The sequence below is a fragment of the Epinephelus fuscoguttatus genome, linkage group LG13 (assembly GCF_011397635.1).
Source record: "Epinephelus fuscoguttatus linkage group LG13, E.fuscoguttatus.final_Chr_v1".
Classification (NCBI taxonomy): domain Eukaryota; kingdom Metazoa; phylum Chordata; class Actinopteri; order Perciformes; family Serranidae; genus Epinephelus; species Epinephelus fuscoguttatus.
Window position 1 is genome coordinate 10,851,907 of NC_064764.1, and position 21,604 is coordinate 10,873,510.

General features: G+C 41.9%; 1 protein-coding gene across 3 annotated transcripts in view; it reads left to right on the forward strand.

The window, feature by feature from the left end:
* The window catches only part of hdac4 (histone deacetylase 4), a 150,717-nt gene that overhangs the window by 121,791 nt on the left and 7,322 nt on the right, over positions 1-21,604 (forward strand). For all 3 annotated transcript variants that reach the window (XM_049593745.1, XM_049593746.1, XM_049593747.1), the window contains 5 exons: positions 114-201; positions 1,781-1,900; positions 1,997-2,094; positions 10,733-10,851; positions 11,616-11,749. In XM_049593745.1, coding sequence (XP_049449702.1) covers positions 114-201; positions 1,781-1,900; positions 1,997-2,094; positions 10,733-10,851; positions 11,616-11,749 — 559 coding nt within the window. The remainder of the gene's footprint in view (positions 1-113; positions 202-1,780; positions 1,901-1,996; positions 2,095-10,732; positions 10,852-11,615; positions 11,750-21,604) is intronic.

A 21,604-nucleotide genomic window follows, 5' to 3' on the forward strand; every position in this document is an offset into this window, starting at 1 on the left:
TTGTTCTCAATGTGAGATTTACAGTATTGCAAACAGTACAGTATTGCTCAAGCTTGTAAATGTGATGTATTTCAGGGAGTTCATAGCTCTGTCTTGTTACTGTCCACTTTCAGGGGCTTCTGTTACTTCAACTCAGTCGCCATAGCAGCAAAGCTGCTGCAGCAGAGGCTCAATGTCAGTAAAATCCTTATCGTGGACTGGGTAAGTGACACATACAACATTATGAGTTGCTTCTTACATAAACATCTGTTTAGAGAATGCGAACACAAAGTGTTGTGGTGGCAGTTAAACATCTTATTTGCATAGTGAGTAGTTTTTTTCCTCAGAAATGGCTAGGCAGGACATTTTGTTACATAAACCACAATGAAACAAATGAATATGTATATGTGCCCATCAGGCCATTGAGTTCACAACAGTTGAAAACTATAAAGTGCACTATTAGAAGAAGTGCAGCAGCCACGACCTGCATGCTGTACTTGTTATGAGAGGAAGGAAGGGCTCAAAGTATTGGCTATTTAGGTCAGACATGGTCTCTCTTTTGAAAAAAAAAAAAATGGACGAAGTTATTTCGTAAAAGGTATGACAAAGCCTCTGTCATGTCTAGGAGCACTGTTCCTCAGTGGCGACCCTGGCTGGTCATGGCCATTCCCAAAAGCCTTTGAAGGGCCTTTTCATTTCCTCCCTGTCTGTCACAGGGGGACTTTTAGTGCATCTAGCAAACTCATTGTCATGCCACCCCAGCCAACAGGGACATTTTTAGGATCACTGTATTAAAGCATTCTTGGGATATAGACGATGAGGTCATTTAATTGATGTTGTCTTGTTGGCAAAAGTGAATAACTTTGAAGTTGAGTGTTTTATTGAATCCTGCTGACCATCCCTTTTTTACATCACACAAGACTGCAGCTGAGATACAGACATGACTGTCTGGCAGTGTTGCAGTCTCAGAGTGTCAGTCACTTGGTCTTAGTGCAGGTATTGGTAGCTTGTTGAGAAAGCTTCTGTTGTGCCTCTGTCAGAATTGAAGGATAATTATACTAAGAATATTTTCATTCACCTACTTAGTTGGAAATTGTCCCACACCAGATTCACAAAGAGTGGATTGCGGCAGCTGATAGTACCATGAATTGTGCATCACTCGCAACCACTTTCTGCCCCGTCTCAAGGTCCGATTTACAAAAGATGTTACGCTAATGATATTACAGCACCAATAAAGTTTTGCAGCTGAGTGCAATTTGCCCTTTTCTGCGTCTGATTGCAATTATCCATGTGGCAAAGTATAAATGTTGCCTTTGCGCCAAGAACACAGTTGGCAGAACAATGTCAGAGAGGAAAAGAAGACTGATATACAGACCGCGGGCTACAGGTCCTGACCGATGGGGAGCAGAGACATTCCTCAAAACTTTGAGCAAGAAATTTAAAACATGACGGAGAGAAATCATGAAACCCCCTAGTCTGTAAATGTGCTTCAGTTACCACCAGCTCTCTGAAGATGCTAATAATTTCACTGTAACTCGTGGTAATTAGGGCTAATCTTTGTGATTTGGACTGTTTGGACTAATTTGCATAAAAAAGGGGCCAATTTTTCTCAGCAGCAGCGAGACGCTATTTGCTTGGCAGCCCAGGTAGGGGTGCGTTACACCCTTTGTTGGTGCTCTTTGAATTACACAGTTTCTTTTGGTCTTATTTGTGCAGCTTTAAGGGCCACAAAAGCTGTGAAAAACCTGTCTGAATTCAACCATCTGTGCAAGATTTTGTCTTAACCAGTCTCTTTTCCTAGGATGTGCACCATGGTAATGGCACCCAGCAGGCCTTTTATGCAGACCCCAGTGTTCTCTACCTGTCAATGCATCGCTACGATGATGGGAACTTCTTTCCTGGCAGTGGAGCACCTGACGAGGTCAGAAGAATCACCAGTCTGTCTCTCTGCCTGCCTGCCCAACTGTTGCCCAAAGTAACCCAGCTGTGTGTGTGTGTGTGTGTGTGTGTATTGTAGGTGGGCAGTGGAGCAGGTTGCGGCTTCAATGTGAACATGGCCTTTACTGGAGGACTGGAACCTCCCATGGGCGATGCAGAGTACCTGGCTGCATTTAGGTAAAATACTGATATCATCTGCTACTATAGAGAGAATTAGAGTTTAAATTTTAGCGAGTTTTATAGTTTGAATTTGATGTTAGTGGCGTCACTGTAGATTTCATTCCTTCGCAATGCTAAAAACCTGCCCTCAGAGTGACTTGGAGAGAAGACTCTGCAGTGCATAGTTTGACAAATGACCCATTGGGGCCTGTTGAGTAGGTAGGAAGCTCCTCCTCATGCCTGGCCTGATTTCTATTAGGTCCACTTTCTGGGGCTATTTATAACCTCTCACACACACACACACACACACACACACACACACAAACATGCACTCATCCTCACATGTGCAAAACATAGACGCACTACAGCCATGGACTCCCCACAGACATGTACATGTCTCATACACGTCTCTGGTTCATACAGAGGATGGTAAGGCACAGGTCTGGATTGGTTCCAGCTCTCTTTGAAGATGAACCCATGATTGCGACCGTGCGTCCATCTGGCCTGAGTCAAACGCATCAAACCGACAGGCCACTGTCTTCTCGCAGCTTTCAGCACGCAAGCCCCCGGAAGCACACCTTGGCCCGTTAATGCACCCCAGACCCCTGTGTGCTCTCTCTCCCCCTCTCTTTACTTTTTATTGTTTCTTCCCCCTTCATCCTGCTCTTTCTACCCATGTGTGCATATGCACCGATGACAACCACCTAAGATACAGTACATATATCATACTACAGACATTATTTATAATCCATCACCAAAGCCAGTGCAGTTACCTCACACACAGGTTGGTACATTATTTGTATACTATGTTTTTTGTAGGAGTATTGGTCATATAAATTAAACATCATTGACCAGTAACACTAAAATCAGTCTTGTGTAGCTGTGACAGGCTGGTATTGTATGATTTCATGGTTTTATATGGCTGAGAATATATGTTAAATGCACTGTAAGTAAAGATGCCGTTTTTTAAATCCAAAACATTAAATAGATGTCTGCTACAACACTACGACAAAGTTGGTTACAAATTTTATAGTTACAGATTCACTTTACACATCTTTATGTGCTGTCACTGCAGCTCTGGGGCCACAGAGGCTGCTGTTTGATGCAGTTTAGATTGTAATTCAAATTTAATTTTCTGATTCTTTTATGCTTAGTGACTATTTTGCAATATTTTATTCACAGTTTACCCCGTATGATATGCTGTAATTACAACAGTGATTGATGGCTGGGGGTGGACAGGCCTGTCTCTCTGCAGAACTTCAGTGTTGTGGATTTGCAGTTTGAACATGTTTACTATTAATGGGTATAAACTTATTCAGATAATTTTTGTACTACAGCCATTAAGCATTCAATTCCATAAAGTTGTTGGACCTTTAAAACACAGACTAAAAAAAAGAAAAATTCATGTAGCAGAGGTTGAGATATCCTGAAGACTCCGTCCCATGTGGATCACACTACAAAAACACAGGATCCTGCAAGAATTCCCATAATGCAACTCAATAGCATCTTTCATAAGACTTCTACTGACTCCTAAATCCCCACCTCTTTCAAACACCACACCTCCAGTTTGTAATGCAGACTTTTGGTTAGAAAATCAAGTCTGAAGTCCAAGCTGAGATAACACTGATGACATCGTCAGGGTTCTTTTTTCCAAACTTTGGAAATCCAGAGCCGCAGAAGATATTATGCAACACTTTTCACAGACTGTGTAATACTCCTTTGATCCAAAAACTTAATTTCGTGTGTAAAATTGGTGGCGTGCCCCTTTAACTTTTAAACAGGCATTGTTGGAGATGTTTCATCTGTATTTGAGCTGATCAGTGTAGTATTAAGTTAATCAATAATGCAGTGCACTCCAGTTAAACCAGCCCACCCTGTAAACATTAAACTGGAACCACTTTGTTAAACAGTAGTTTTAGTGTGTGTATGTTAGTTCAGGGGTGCATGCGTCCATATGAGAACATGCATGTGGAGAGTTGTTTGTGTGTTCTGTTTGTGTAATTGTAGGCTATTAAATTAAAAGATGGAAGAGATCCAAAGATATAAAGTGAAAGCAAATAAGAGTTTGGGTGTGTATCACCTCAGACCCTGGCGCCATTTGTCCCCCGAGGCTTTAGCAGTATTGGAGGATTCATAGGCCCCACAGGACGGCAGCAAACTTGTCTCGCAGCTCGTAGATCTACCACACGCACGCAAAGTAACACAGTTACAGATACAAGATAGTCATGTGTTTATACAAATGCACATGTTGCACACAAGCTTATAAAAATGCAGAAGGTCTTGGGTTAAACTTTACATGAGGGTGCATGCATATGCACAAAAACACAAAGTAATAGATAAACAAATGCTCCCACACGCAACTTTGACATAAATGTGCTTACACATTTACAATCACATGCAGACGGGACACATGTGCACGGACACCTGATACACACAGCCTCTCTCTCTCTTTCAGTCTCATTGTTTATCTGTGTGTTGTGGTCCTCTCCTTCCTCCCTCTCCGTCTTCGGGAGGGGATGCGTGCCTCGCGGCCGGCACCTTCCCATTCCTCCGCTGGCCTGTGCCACGTTGCATTTGCGGGGGATCAAGTCTGAGCCTCCAGAAAGCACAGAGAAAAAAGATAAGAAAATTGGCCCTAATGAAAACCAGAAGCACCGTGTCTCTCTCTCTCTCTCTCTCTCTCTCTCTCTCTCTCTCTCTCTCTCTCTCTCTCTTTCTCTGTCTCTCTCTCTCTCTCTCTCCCTCCCTCTCTCTCTTCCTCCCTCCCTCTCTCCTCATCCTCCTCCTTTCACTCCCTCTTTTGCCATGAACTTGGAAAGACGAGAGAGGGGGAGAATTAAACTTAATTCAAACCAGCTCTCCGCAGTGCCAGATGACAAGGCTTTGATGTGTAAGTGTGCGTGTGTGAGTTTTTCGCTCTCTTATTCTCTCTCTCCTCTCCCGCTCTCCTCTGCTTTTTTTTCTTTTTTTTTTTATGAACGGAGGAGGAAAGCCTTGAAGCTCTGCAGTTTAACCTTTTGTTGGCTGGTTTGATGAGCACTGCTCCCTCTAAAGGACAGGGTCTAAACTCTTCTAAAATGGCCCTCACCTGGCATGACGTTCAATCTCTCCAATAGTACAAACACAGGCTTACTGGCCTTTTAATGCTTTACATCATTAAAACCTTGGATTTATCTGCTCATGCCAATTATCTCTGTTAAATACTGGCAGATTGTTTCACTGAAAAACTTGCTCTCACGCCTTTGCATAACGGAAACATGACCTCAGATGTGTTTACACTCTTTTTATTGAAGTAATAACATATCTGTTTGGCAGAAATGGAAATGTGTTTTTAGAATATTACACAGTTTATTCTACTGTAGTGTAACAAAATAAACCAGAGAAACTGACACTTATCTAACATTTGCGTAGAAATATTAAATGCCTTATCTACAGCTTGTGGTCCACCACCAAGGCCACATTTCAGCCCTTTACCCTCCATGTTAGAAACACAGAGTGCATTGGATTAGAAGGCATAATCAAGATGTGGAAAAGAATAAATTAGGGAGTAGAGTAATTACACAAAGATGAGTAGTCTCTAGAGAGGAAGTTTTCCTTGGCTCAAAAAAATCACCACTACGCCAAGACCTACTGCTGTATTAACCTGTGTGAGCACATTTGTGTGCAGTTGAAATCATGTTGGATGACAATTGCCAAAAACTGAATGCGCTCATCAGGAATAATTAGTCAGAGCAGAGGAAATGGGAAAAAAGGCCCTTTGTGAGGTTTAGTTTTGTGAAGTTAGTAGTCTATAGAATATAGTCGATGTTAGACAGGGACCCAATGTGGTCATTTTCAGATTCATTCTTGTAGTCAAGTTTTTTACTAGATCATGTTTATGTGCTTTAATAATCAAAAAACACTTCACTTTCCCTCATACTGTCTGTCCTGGACCACCTGTTTTTACCCTCTGTCTGAAGTGCTCCATTTAACGGCGGTTTCTTTAAGCCCACCTCAAAAAAAGCCCAGTCTGCTCTGATTGGCTAGCGTTTCAGAGTCTTCTGTATCTCTGCGTCTCTTCACCGCCAAAGAATGATTGTAATCCTTTCTACTGTGAAAAACACCAATAAAAACTTCTTGACACAATCAGACATGTTCCAGCAGGAGAATGATCCGAAATAAGAGAGGAATTCACAAAATCGGCAACCAAGTTTACGTGTTACCCTCACGTTAGCATATAGCTTCCTTAGTGTGCCTGGAGCAGATGCAAATAGAAAAATTTCGGCATGCTGTGACTGTCAAAGCTAAAGTAGAAAAAACTATTGGAAACAGAGTTTACAGAGCAGTAGAAGACCTGAGGCTTTGCTTGCAGGGATAGTGTGCTGCAGGAATGAGTCCTAAAACCCAGAAAGGAGCATTTTAGCACTTCCAGTTCCATCGTTTTGATGTCAGTGGGGTTTTTGATTAGAATCCTGAAATATGACCTGTCATTATGATGAGCTTAAGAGACTTTCACATTTTGTTCTACAAGCTAAAATATGTCATTAAATACCCCACATGTAAATTTTGACATCCAGAGTCCTAAAAAAGATGACAATGATGATGTTGATGACATCAGAATGTCATCATGCCAAACACTACTTTACAGTCTTGTTATGGTGGCGGTGGCTTTTTGTTGAGGGAACCAGGGCAATGCTAACTTCCACGCTGGCCTCCAGAAAACTGACTCTGTTACTTCTACATACATGAACATCAATTTGAAACTTTGGCCTAGTTTAATAAACATCATTTATTATCAGTAGATGCACCACACACAAGAGGGCTGAATTGCTTCTTCTTCTGATTTAATCTTCATTTGAAGAAGGCGTTTTTTGTAATGTTTAAAATGAAGATTAAATTAAAAGAAGCAAGTCAGCCCTCTTGTGTGTGGTGTATCTGCTTATTTACTACCAATCTCATGTTTCCTGCCAACACCTGCAGCAAGTCATAAGGACTGACAGTGCACTGCAAGGGACATGTGCTTTTGAATGAGGTCTCCTTTAAAAGGGCGTGATGTCAAAGAGAGACTTGTTCTATGTACACAGAAGCAGTGAGAATGATGTTTCATGTGTGTGTGTGTGTGTGTGTGTGTGTGTGTGTTTACCACACAGATTCAAGTTATATGAGTCTCATCTTAATTATTGTCTGTCATCATTGTTGAAGTATAATTTGGAAATCCTTCAGCAGAAGTTTCAAAGTCTGAGAAAACAGCCCTGATGATGTCAGGCTTGAGAAGATGAAAAGTGCAGGATCCAGCATTTTTGGAGCTTGACCCCTGCAGCATTTATTTTGACTAACTCTTTCTTTAATCTGTCGATTCCCCCAACTTTATGAATGGGAGAACTGAGCTGCTGGAGTTTAATAACCACACAACATTCCCACACACTCTCTCACGCACACGAACACAGGCCCAACATTCCTCAGCTGATACTTTGACACATGCACCTGTTGCTAGGTAAACCAAACAATACTAAACAAAAGTTTACACTAAATGCTTACCCAAGTTATTCCACTCACAGTAAGATCTATTTGGCAGTTGTTTAGATCGCAACTTCTTTACTCAGGATGCCCCGTAGCTTACAGCTCAGTCGTAAACTCTCCCCTCCCTTAATTAACCGAGAGGCTTTTTCATCTCCACATACGTAGCCTCTGATTCACTCACAATTAGTCTTCCCGAAAACCGCTGGTTTCCCTTTAATGCCAGTCAGCTAATTAATTACTGTGGGTTTTTATTTCGTTAAATGTCAGGATATTATTCCAGGGGGTTGGGGGATGGAACTGATGACACCAGCAGTTTTCATCCTCGTGACCAGAACTGTCTCTGTCTGTGCTCAAGGTTGGAGGAGGGAAGGGGGAGCCCTCACTGGTTTAAGTATCCTTGGCGGTCAAGGCTTTCCCCTGCACTGTGTGTCAGCCCACATGCAGGTCTGTGGTCAGCCCCCTTTAGTGTGGGGTCTTTTATGGCCGAAATGTTAATGGGCCAAGGCCGTGGGTGTCTGTAAGTCTGTGATTGGGCGGAGAAAGAGGCAGCAAACCTGTAACACGTGATAGAATATAAAACTGGAGCTGAAAAATTTTAACTTTCCTGAGCAGAGTGGTTGTTCATGTCACATAATTGTTTGGTTTACCTTTTTAAACACATTTGCACTTGCCGTAATGTTGACATAATTTTCATCTCTTTTCATTCATGCTCTTACTCACTCAGTCTTGGTCCATGTTTTCTTTCCAGACTCCTCCCCCACAGGTTTCCTAGGGCCTTGCCCTCTTTCTTTTTCTTGCTCTCTGTATCTTTATCTCTCTCATTCAAACTTTTTTCCCCAATCCTATTCCTTCATCTTCTTTACATGACGTTTTCCTCTGAAATATTGCCAGAAGGCACGCACACAGAGTGACGCACGCACTCCGTGTATCCTTTCTGTCTGGAACTACCAAAAAGCTCCTAATACCACCTCCCGCCTCTCCCTCAGACAGCTGTGTGTATGTATGGGTGTTGTGTTGTGGTGGGGGGTGTGGTGTGCACAGTTGAGGGCTGTAATTTGGTGGTGAACAAGGGCTGGAAAAAACGGTGGCCTCCGGAGTTCAGGGCACGCTGCTCGCCCACAGCCGGCAAACCAGCAACGTGTTCCTGAGGTTGGCAAAGTACAGAGGACCTACGACGGAACCCTGTGGTACTCCGTCACTCGCAGACCTCACCAAAACACTGCTTGCCCAGATATCCCAGACCCCCCCAAAAAACATTCCTGTGTAGACTGAGCAAATCCAAGAGAACCACTTGTTTTGCCATCTGGGTAGTCTATAACTATTTATGCACTAAGTGAAATATCGTAAATCATAAACGAGATTACTGAGACACATTTTACTTTTATACAAAGTTGACTAAGCCTCCAGTGTGCCTACTAGTTTAGTGATGTGTCGTTTTTAGTGATTCCTAATTTAGAGATACCCTTACAGATGTCCTCCCCAGATACAGAAAACCAAACTTAAACTTATATAATCAACAGTTTAATTTTTTATTTTTTATTTAAGCAATGCATACCGATATATAGTTTAATTAATTTCTTTAATTTAAAAAAAAGCTGTGTCCATCTCCCTAAAAAACTTAATTCAAGCTCATGAATTCAAACCTTACTCAAATCTTATGTGATCTAATCTTTGCAAAACATGTATTCTCTGATGGGTTTTTTTTTTTCTAACAGGGTCATCATATAAACCGGACTGGATTTTCCAGCCACAGCTTCCACTGAATCATTACACAGTACCCTACTGTTGATTGGATTTATGCGTATGACACATTGCACACAAGCACTCCCTCCCTGCCAGCTGTGTCAGAGGAAGATTGTACACAAACAGCCCTCACTGACCACACCCATCCAGTGTTAGAATTACCCTGCATGCTCAACGCAAATACACACACATGCAATTATATCTGTCCTTCCGTTTCTCCTTTTTACTTAAGGATGTTGCAGGGCATTGCTGCCTCCAAATTTCCAAACTCTCCACTTCAAAAAGTGTACGCTGTAATTTTCTCTGCCACACACATACGGTGCATACAAACTCATTAGGTGGATGTTTGCTTTGACAACCATGAAAAGGAAAGAAAAGCCGTAGAAGAATTAAAAAATACAGTGACTGATGACATATCTTTTTCAGCAATAATGACATGTAGCATCTCCACCTGATTGCACCGTATACTACAATCATTATCAGGACAGTAAGCACCAAAGGCATATCTTCATATATATATTTTAATGGTAGTTCTCTCAAACTCCAGTAGTTCTCTTTTAGCTACCAGAGGTGACAGAGTTCATTTAGCTTGCTTGCGGCAAGTCAGTCGTTCTTCTTATTTTACGATTTTTTGATTAGTTGACCCAAAAGAGACATGGTGTAAAATATTTTATTAGGTAAATGTAGCTTCATCAGAGTATGAGACTTTGGTTGATATGCCACAGTTTCGTCTTTCTTTATACAGCTGTCCCATATGCTCCATTTTTAGTCCAGTGTACACCTTGAATCTCTGTATGTTTAGCTGTTAATTTCATATGGTTTGATACAGTCACATATAATGGAGATATATAAAACTGTTATATTTGATCAATTAATCCTGAAAATCTGGCTCATCAGTCTCTGTGGTTTTTGATTGTACTTCTGAGTGGTTGAGCAGCAATTTCTTATCTTGGAATATACTATGTTGAATGTATTTTGGAGCAGTTTATGTTTGGTTGTAGCCCAGTCATCCTGTCATGTAGCCAGCCTATTGAATATATATTTTACACTTAGAACTGCAAGCATATTTGTTAATGAAATGTAGAATGACTTTTTGATGAGCCTGCTTTAGACCGCTGTGACTCAGAAAGGGCCAGTTGGAAGAGAGACTAACCCTCAGCCTGCAGGACAGACTTTAACCTCACTTATCATCAAGATTTCCATGCTGTTGGTGTTTGTGAGACACTGATAATTTAAATGACCTCTTCCTTGTAGCGAAAAAAAACATGCACTTGTTTTCATACAGTGTTCTATATTAAGTAAAGCCACAACTGGTCAGAGATAGGAATCTTATATGACTTGTGAAAATTTACCCGCCTCTCTCATACAGTCTCCACTATAAATATGTTATTTTGTTGACGCTGTTTTTTCCTAGGACGGTGGTTATGCCTATTGCCAATGAGTTTGCCCCAGACGTGGTTCTGGTATCTTCAGGCTTTGATGCGGTAGACGGACATGCTCCACCCCTGGGAGGATACAAACTGACAGCCAAATGTAAGTGCTGACCACAGTTACCCAGTTAATCATTCTTGGTTTTCTAAGCCATAGATAAAAATTCTCTAAAGGACTTCTAGTAATACATACACATAATTTTAATGCCCTTCACTGTCTCACTCATGTCGTTCATATTTTCTTCCTGTGCGACACAGCACAATATTTGATGGCAGCAAAGACTGACAGGCGCACACTCAGACACACAAACACATGCTTTTGTGTTTATTCTGTGTGTCTAACTTGTGTATTCAGATCGAGACCTTGGCGTGCCAGCAAAGAGCTTTTCTAAAACCATCCCGCAGATCTCAAATAAGAACAGGGGTCTTGGTTGTTAAGGGGTGATATGGGTGGTTAGAGAGGATTGCAGGAAGGGGGGATATGGGTAGAATTTAGGGGAGAAGAAAGTATGGCTGAATGCATATATTAAAACTCCCCTCCTCCTGAGAGAAAAAGATCAAAGACTGCGACCAAGCCTAAACGCAAAGCCGCATTTATTAAAATTAAACCTGGCTCGTATTATGGCTTGTTTTTTGGCCCCCAGTAAATCCACAGTGCGCTCTCTTTCTCTCTTCCTCTCTCTGATGCAGTCACCCTTTTTCTCATTCAGGCTCAAACCCCATTTTTTCTCTCTTTTTTCTTTGATCGATATCCAAAAAGGAAGTTAGAGCTTGAACAGTGCTCCCCCATCTCATTCTTTTCTCCTGCTCCTTCTCCCTCCCTCTCTGTCTCTGCCATCTCTTTGCTGTCATTTCCTGTGTGTCCAGGCTTTGGCTACCTGACCAGGCAACTGATGGCTCTGGCAGGCGGTCGGTTGGTGCTTGCCCTGGAGGGGGGTCACGACCTCACAGCCATATGCGATGCCTCCGAAGCCTGCGTCTCTGCTCTGCTTGGCAATGAGGTAAGATGAGAGCAAAGAGGAGGAGGGATAAATTACCAGGTTATCAAAATAACCTGTAGGAATGCATTAAGATCCGACAAATACATTTGGAATTTTGGAGTAAATCTATGGCTGGTGTCAGAGTAAATGGGGGCTGAGGTTTACAATTGAAGCTACAATCACATACCACAAATACCTCAATAGAAAGTATGACTTGGTTAGTTCCTCCTGAAAAAATGGCATATTACTTATTTTGATTTTTTTCCTGAGACTGTGTATTCTCTTTATTGTACAAGCTTCAGATTAATGCCAGCCATACAGTATGTAGTTCAGCATTTATTAATGCATCAATGAGCTTTATTAACAGCCACATTAGCTTTAATGTATAATTGTATTGAAGTGAACATGCAGAAATTTAAAGTACAGTTTTATTTATCAGTTTCGAGTGCTGGAGACATAAGCTGTAGAGATATCTGCCTCGTTTTGAAAATACATTTGAAAAACTAAACAGCAACGTCTCTTTCCAGAAATCATGACACGGTTACTCAAGATAATCCACAGACCTTGTTGTGAGCAGTTTCATATAGGAACTATTTTCTTTTCACCGAACTACACCCACCAACCGTATCACCACACAGAAAGAAGCATCTACTTTTGGACAAGAGACCTGTGCTCATGACAGCACTTAATGGTGTCCATCTCGGCTGAGCAGTAACATTAGCTAGCTCAGTGATGCTAGGTGAGCTAGCAGCAGATGCACACATCCTTCTGTGTGGTTCCTTCTCCTGAGCTAGCTTATTACAGGTCAGCAAGGAGGACTCCATTAATGTTTACATCTTGCGCTGTCATGAGCATGAGACTCTTGTCCATGAGTAGATGCACACTTCCTTTTGCACAGTGATATGGTTGGCAGGTGTAGTTCAGTAGAAAATAAACAGTTCTTACATGAAGCTGCTCACAGCAAGGTCTGTGGATTATCTTGAGTGACCTGGTTGTAGTTTCTGGAAAGAGATATTGCTGTTGAGTTAATTAAGTATATTTTTTTGGAATTTTAGCACCACAAGCTGAGTGCCATTTAGTTCCATTTTATTAAAAAGAAAGCAGACATCTCTACTGATATCGCCAACACTTGCAACTCAAACTAAAGCAATCTAGATAAATAAAAAACACTACAGGTAAAAGAAAAAATATGTAATTCTTATTTTGAGTTGAACTGTCTCTTTAAGCAGATGAAGAGCTTCTGGTTCATTTGTGTTGTCAGCGTGAAATTTTCAGAATTCAGTTGCACTCAGCTTGCCTCTAATTTTTATTCCTGGCTACATTTCCGGAAACGAGTAATTTTTTCTGAGTTTGAAGTCAACATGCTACAAATAAATGAGCATAAATTTCTAATAACAGATATTTTCCCATTCCTTCCTAAGCTAGAAAACAGCACCTTCTGCTTTGAATATTTACATCTCAGGCAACTTTGAGATTTTGTTCCCTCTGACTGGGTGACTCACATGAATGCTAAGTGAAGTTTTTTCGTGATAGAGGATGGCAACAAGAATTACCTTAACCACTAAACACAATAAAGATGTAGGATAAAGGTTAGAAATACAGGACAGACTTGCTTGTAGAGAAATCTCTGACAGTAGCTCTGAGCCAAAACCATCTCCTCTCCATCTTACGCCCTCTCTCAACCACTCAGAGTGGAAGTCAACACCACACACACACACACACACATACACGCTACACACATACAGACACACGCACAAACACGTCAGCGTGAGAGGATTTCCAGGCAGAAGGTTAATTGTGGGAGTGTGTAGGTTGGGCCGTGGAACTGAACAAACATCACCGCTCTGTGATTCATGGCGCACAACAGAATAGCAACTCCTCTAAGCCGCCCACTCTTTACTTCCAACTAATAGAGAGGCTGGAGTGCTTTTTTGGACGAGCTGCTCAGTCTCATTTTCTCCTCCCAGATTATGCGTCCAAGATATCTCAGTGCTTTTATTTTTAAAGGACTACTGAATTGTGGCAGAGAATGGAAATTACGGAGCTTTCGGGGAAGAGAAGAGGATGTTACTGTTAATTTGTTTGTTTAGAAGAATCCATGCACGCCGAGTACAAGCGCACTTGTGTCTCAAGAATCCACTAGTAACCATTTGCTGTATTGTTCAGGAACCATTTTATGTCTGACCACTAATGAACAGGACAAAAATGCACATTTGCTTTTAGGCGTACAGCCAGAGGGGAGTGAGGTGGCTATCTTGCTGAGTTATTTTTCTTATTATCTGAAACTGTTTGTAGTGTGTCGTGCCATCTTACAGTGGCTTGAGTGGATGGATCTCTCTATGTCCCAAGTGTGTTTTGAATGCTTTTACAACTGTAGTCAGAGCTGCCTACTTGTGATCATACAGGATGTGTTGTGTCTCAGAGAAGTCACAAAGCCAGTGAGGTGTTTTCAATTCAGTGAAGTTCAATTCAAGTCAATTCAGAATGGATGGTAGATCCAAATTTTGCAGACATGTTTGAGCAGTGCACAGACACCTTGAAGGTAATTTTCAAATTCACTCCTTAAATAATGATTAAGTAAAGAGAGGGCCAGAGATGTACACAGGTGCTTGGCCATACAGAGGCTCTGCATGTTTAAACAAGAACCTTAAACTGAATCCTAAAACTAAAGGGAAGCCAGTGCAAAGAAGATAAGATGGATGTGATGTGTGTCGTCCTGCTGGACCCAGTCAGCAGCCTTGCAGCAGCATTCTGCATTTGGAGACAGTCCAGTAGCCTAGCCGGGATGATGCAAAAGTAAGAACCATACATCAGGAGTATGTATCTAGACAGACACTCTTACATTTACTTCATTTATTTTGAAAAACTGACCACTCTCAAGTATTGCTGCAGGCCTGGCCAAGAGCACACCCTGAGTGTTGGTTGCACTGGAATGGTTGGTGTACCTGCTAAAGCCATTATCATCTGCCCATTGAGACATTCAGAAAAGTTATACTGATGTATAGGTCTACACTTCTCATTAGGTGTATAAAGTACCTTACAGAGCATGAATAGAATACAGTGGTTGCCAAATATCTTGGAAGAGTGAGAGACTGTTTTTTTTGCCATTGTCTTTATTTTAGTATGGACCAAAATCACTGCTGGTAGAGGTCATGCTACACGAATTCAGAAGCAAGCATTTACACCCAAGTTGTATAGACAGAATATAACAGTTGGTGTGTTCAGTTGAATTTATCCAGTGGACAAACACAATCATATTTTAGTCTGAATTTCAAAACAGCCCAAGCCTGTTTGAGTAAAAATTATCAATTATATATGTCTTTAAATGTTTAGCTTTGAATCTGTATCTGCCTTGTTGAAGGTGGTATCTGTGAATTCCTAGGCCTCTTGTTCCAGCCCTGCAGACAGCTCGAGCTATAAATGAGTTCTTGGAATCGTAAAAAAACGCATGGCGTTGTTCCATGTGGATCTTGGAGTTGAAGCAAAACAAACAGAACAATAACACAAGATCACATTAATAAAATTTGGTCACTGCGACCAACCAGTCCACCGTCATGTGGAACATGAAGACATTGACCAACACAGACAGATTACCCATGAAGGAGCTTTTACAGTGACAGTGGACAAACTGGGGTTTAGGTAAAGCACTGTGGAACATGCGGCGGTGTTTTTAATCCTTGAATATTTCTCCTCAAGAGGAAAGCACTGATACGTGCCAAACCTGTCAAAGAAAACTAACGGCTCTGCTGGAGCAAGGTTTTGTATAAGACGGGAAATGCACAGACTGGAGACTTAATCTAATAACTGTGTTTACCTGCACCGTGCCCACCAATGACTCAAAGTTACATGGAGTAACACTGCCATTACAGCTGGTAAGGATTCAGGAATTCAAGGACACTTCAACAGGGCGGATGCTTTTAGCTGTCACGGAGGTTTGTACTCAGGACTTCCAGTTTGAAGGACGCTCTCGTTACTCACAGCACCGCCCTGCTGCAAAAATAATGAATTGGATCAGGGGGTATGCTTCTTGGGTTTCAGCAGCCTGCAGAGCACCGGCCTCGGCAGGGGTTTGGAGGAGGTCACTGGATGGGTGCCATAGAGAGCTGAAAATTCGAAAATAGGCAGGAGGCAGGGAGCGTCAATTGCCTCAGCCCTGCAGGACACCCCTTTCACCCGAGCACCCGGGGCCCCCTCACTGGTACACATCTGAAAATGGTTACCCTCACACCTCTTCCAGCAGGGTCAGCCTGGGCCTAGGGATCAGATAATAAAGGGAAATGGAGTCTTCATTTGAAGTAGGAAGGGATGAAACTATTGTTATAAAGCAGCCGCACAGAGAACAGCACCTATTCAAGTCTCCAAAGTCTGGGAAGGTATGGAAGTCTTTAATTACATGCAGGCCATTTAAAAACTATACTACTAACATTATCATTGGTTCCTGAATTCCTGAATCCAGAATTACAAACCATAGTCTCTAGCCAACCTCTGGGGGGAAAAAAATAATTAAACCCATTCAGTAAACAAGTTGCAAGTATGGGGTTTCAGTTTTTACTCTGGGAGACATTAAGTAGGAACACTGACAGCTATCATGACAAAAGCCTTATAGTTAGAGTTGTACAGCATGCGTCATTAGCAGAAGATGTATTTGATGAAGTGATGAACAACACAAATGTCGATGTTGTTGACTTTAAGTGCAGATGTAAAGTTCTCGTGACTTGCACCGGATGGCTTTTTGGCAGCAAGTGATGTCAGCTGTTTGTACAAAGGCAGATCATTGAGTTGTGTGGAGCTTTGATAACTGATAGCAAAGAAAAAAAGAGCGGCTAAAATGTCCCTGATCAGATCAAAATGGCAGGAAGCAAGTGTTTTTATCAGAATCTCAGCGAAGGTCTCTGTAATGGAGTTGGAATGTAGCTGGAAAACGTCAGCGAGGGATTGAGCTGGAGGGAGATTAAAGGCCTGCTGTTTTGTTTTTGTTTTTTTCTTTTTGCTGACAAAGTTCGGCAATGGCCTCAGATGGCACATGAAATCAGAATATGAAACAGAGGACTCATTTAATCTAAGGTCTAAGTGGGTGCTGTAGCCTCACCAACCAGGTTGGGCAACAGGGCATATGTGGACAAGAAGTGGCCAGCAGTTGAGTGAATTTTGGACATGTTTAAATGTGTCCACTGAGTGGGTTATTTCTAGAGGATATATTTTAGTTTTTGCGTGTGTGTGTGTTGGCTGACTGTGAATGGAGCGAATGAGTAGGCTCAGGCATGGGACCACAGCTGGATTAGCTGGTCAGCTGGGCTTTTGTTTATAAAGCTTCAAACTGCCTGAGGGTTTGTATTGTCTGAAAGCGTCCAGAACGCAAGACGTCACCATAACTGTAGCATATACTGTAGCTTAAAGGGACAGTTCAAAGTCAAAAATAGGCTACATATTTTTCCTCTTACCTGTATTGCTATTTACCGGTCTAGATTGTTTTGTTGTGAGTGTTGAAATATCAGCTGTAAATATTTATGGCCTCTCGTCCATGAGTAGATGTACGCTTCCTTCTGTATGGTGATGCGGTTGGCGGGTGTAGTTCAGTAGAAAGAATATAGTTTCTACATGAAACTGCTCACAGCAAGGTCTGTGGATTATCTTGAGTAACCGGGTCATAGTTTCTGGAAGGAGACATTGCTGGTGAGTTTATTAAATGTATTTATTTGGTGCTTTGAGAACCACAAGCTGAGTGCCATCTAGTTCCATTATAGTCAGAGGAAATCAGACATCTCTGTGGTTGATATCTCCAATACTTGGCAACTCACATCAAAACAATCAAGACTGATAAACAGAACTCCAGGAAAATATATATTTTTCATTTTTGGGAGAACTGCCCCTTTAAATCATAAAATAGTCGAAGTAGACAGGTTTGAAAATTAATTAAAAATGTGCATAATGTCGCAAAGCCTGCAGACTGTATTTTAAATCAAATCAAGGGCAATAGGAATGGTTACGAAATATATATAATTGTGCTTATTTTATAATTACTGCCTTTGCTGTGGGGCAGTCTAAAAAAGCAGATTTTGGCAGCCTTCACACTGGTGCCAAAACATCCTAAAGGTCTTCTTTACATCCTCTCCACCTCCTGTGTAGCTTGTACTTCCAGTGTTTTACTGCTTGCTAGTGTGAGAAATATATCTGTGCTTTTATTGGCAGGTTAAGACAAGCTTTGCAATAATGAGCGTTAGGTTTCCTTTGAAAGCAGCTCAAATTAGCTGGGAAAGAGAGGGATGAAAATTGCTAAATGGACTTTACAGGCTCTTTTATTCACCCCCACCACTGTAGTGCGTAATCGTGAAGTCTTTTTAGTTAAATAGCTCATGAATGATGCATTGGCAACTACACTAGTCAACTCTGAACTCGGGACTAATTGATGATTGCTCGCAAACAGATGTTGGCCCAATTTGAACCACGGTTGTTAGTAATTATTTGATAAACAACAGGCTAATATGCTAATTGTTACCAGCTGTCAATGAGGTTACTTGGTGTGTTTACACTCCAGTTACAGTAAGACGCTCGACTTCACCTGTCCCCCCCAAGGGCCTGACTATTCACCACCACCCCCCGACTACAAGGCAAACCTACACCCCTTTCCGAAAAGGTCGCCTGCTTTGCACAATACACATCATTACCTTGTTCAGTTAGCATAACATAATCAACCGGTTTTAGTGACTGCCAACACATGCACATGGACACAACAGTAAACAATGGATGCCTTGTGCACATTTCTTTTGCTGAACAAGTGGATTTCCTCCTCTTCTTACTGTTTTGGTTTCAGCCTCCCTCAGGAATGTTTTTACCGGGGCACATTCCTCATTCTCAGCTCATGGCTTTCCATGGTGTCTCAGTTTTGTTGGCCAGGACCTGGTGCGTTTGGATGGCTGTGTCACACGGAGAAATAGGCTTCCCCAGAAATCAGTCACCACAGTGGTAGAAAAGCATCTTGAAAGGACATTTCTCTCTGAAAGACTGCGGCACATCTGATGGTATGAAGATGCAGAAGTCCAGACACAGCCAGGACTTCAAACTCAAATAAACAGAAATGTCGCTATGGATGATGTGGCAGACAAATGTGTGCTTGTATATAGTGCACATGCGTGTCTCTGTGTGTGCATGTGTGTGTTTGCTAAACCTGCCAGGTGGGGGCCTCTGGAGTACGCTGACAAGAACCATTAAAGTTTATAAGCGTGAGGCCCAGCTGTCAATCAAGCTGACAGGTTGCCCCTGTCCAACCCTGCTCTGAAGTAAACCCCACGGAACCCCAGAGAACCCCTGACCCTGCTCTGACAGGGAGCTGCGTTAGTATGGGCTGGGCAGGGCTGAGCTGGGACTGGCTAGGGTTATGGTGAAAAATTGGCAGCTGTAGTGTGAAGGATTGAGAAGTTTTGACTGAAAGATTGATGGTTTAAGTCCCCAGAGTGGCTGGGAAGTTTTGGGATGGGAGTGGTGAATAAGCACCACTGTCACTCTCTTAGCCACATTCAAGGTAATCTGGTGGGGCTGAACCTCGAAGTTCTCTCGGAGACGATCTCCATAGCTGGGAGCTCTGGGCAGCTCCCAGGTGTGTTTGAGTGGAGCTCTTTGATCAGGCATTGGACCAAAAATAGCCTTGCGTTAAAAAAACTCAAGGGGCTTTGTTGGTGTGGGTGTGTTGCTTCATGATCTACACTACACCATTCAGTTTAGAAAGTAATCTACTAGGAGTGTGCTCCTAGATATCAAACTAACTGCTTAAGGCAATAGAAACAGACTAATGGCTACCAGACAGGTGTCTTTTGAGCACCACTGTTTTTGGAAAGAGCGCTCTGGGAATAAGTCCTAAAACATGAAAATGAGTTTGCATTTTAGCACTCCTGGTTCCCTTGTCTCAGAGTCAGTAGGTTTTTGTTTGAATGCCTGATATAAGGTCTGTAGTTAACACAAGCTGAAGAGACTTTCACGTTTTGTTCTATGACATAAGATACATCGTTAAACAACCCACTCACAAATTTTTATAGTTTTCATGTGTCTTGAAAAAGGCGGATGCTAACAAGTGGCTAAATGAGACTACAGAATGTCATCATGCAGAACATGGCTTTACAGTCTTGTTATGGTGGTATCGTCAAGTCATGCGACCGTAGTGTAGTTTGTTGATGGCCCAACGTTAGCTTTTTACATCTGGCAATTGCATTTACGCTTCAAAAGTCATAAAAGGGGTGTTTATCCATGAATATTGTCTTGCTGAACAAAACATGTAAGTATCATAAATGTTTGTTTACCACAGAGCTTTTTTTCTTCAATAATCCAAAAACCAATGGAAAAATCCCATTGGCTTTTTAACAAGGGAACCAGGACGTCAGCCTATGGAACAATGTCATCGCTGGAGCACTCTATAGCATATTACAGGAGGTTATCTGACATATCTTGTTGTGGTAAATAGACCACACCAAGATGTGTCTCACTGGATTAATGTAATGTTTGGCTAACAGCAACAATCACTTTCAAACAGACAACTGATTAAATTGTGGAGATATGTGGAATAGGCAGACTTGTTTATTTCTGTGTTTCTGTTGTCATTCTCAGCCGTAACTGTATCATTTGATGTTTTCGTCAATGGAGTCTTGTTGGTTTGAGATAACAGTTTCAGTTCCCCATTGGAAAAGGGCTGTCTGATGGCAAGATAAAGCTGTGAAAATATTCTAAAAATAGCATACACTTAAGCAGATCTAGATTTTTTTTAGTTGGGTTTTTTTTATGGCTAAAAACTAATCAATTCAGGCAGCCCTAGCTCAGCACTGTTTCATTTTATGAACATGATGTGGGGATTTTCTAACAGGAAGTTATTGTGAAGAAATATTGTGATGTGGACTTTATTACAAATATAGCAAGAATGCTCATTTTGCAGGCCAAACTACCCATTTTGTCTGAGGGCTGATTGTAACTGTTGGAATGTGAAAAAATAAGGTTGGGTTTGAGTGATTGCATGGATAAATTATGGAAAGATAGAGCGGTTGATGTAGTTCCGAAAGTTGTAGTGTCTGTCTTGCAAATGAGGCAATTATGTCAGTTACTCTGAATGAGAGTGTTTGCCAAAGAGCAAATAACCCTATGTATAGATATACACGCAAACTATACTGTATGTGAGTCTGTGCACACACCTCTGTCCGCTCTTGTGTGCGTTATGTAGCCTGTCGTGCCACAGCAGGATTAAAGTATCCCTCTCCCCAGACTGCCTCTTCCCTCGGCCCCCGCTGACCCCTCCCACACACTATTTGTTTTAATTAAAAGAAAACTTCCAGCCTTGGCCAAGCGAGTCCGACCGACGGTGACTTTTTCCTCTTCTCTCTGGCGTTCTGCTCCCAAATCTCAGGCCAAACCTTTTTTCTTTTTCTCTATGTCTCTCTTTACACGTTTCTCAGTTGGTCCTTTATTCTGTTGGGGTTACGATGGAGCAGAAAAGGGATGCTTGTCGTCTGTGTTGGAATGTAGAGCTGAATGGGCCTGTTTGACAAAATGGGATGAGAAAGTGTCGTATGTGCAGTCGGCCAAAGGGGAAATTGAATCATTCCGGGTTGGGAAGGCACGTTGGGGAATAGCCCTGTTTCCTCCGAATTGTGGCTTGGAGAGCTTCATAGGCTTAACCGGGCTCCCTGAGGTGTGTGTTTCTTTGAGTGTGTGTGTGTGTGTGTGTGTGTGTGTGTGTGTGTGTGTGTGTGTGTATGAGTATGCATGTATGTATGTGTCTGTGTGAGCAAGTAGGTTTCCATGTGTATGCATCTGTTCACGCCAGTATGTGTCCTTAGAGTGGGACACAGTACAAAGCACACATTGTAGTTTTGTGTCAAAGAGTAGCAAAGCTCTCAG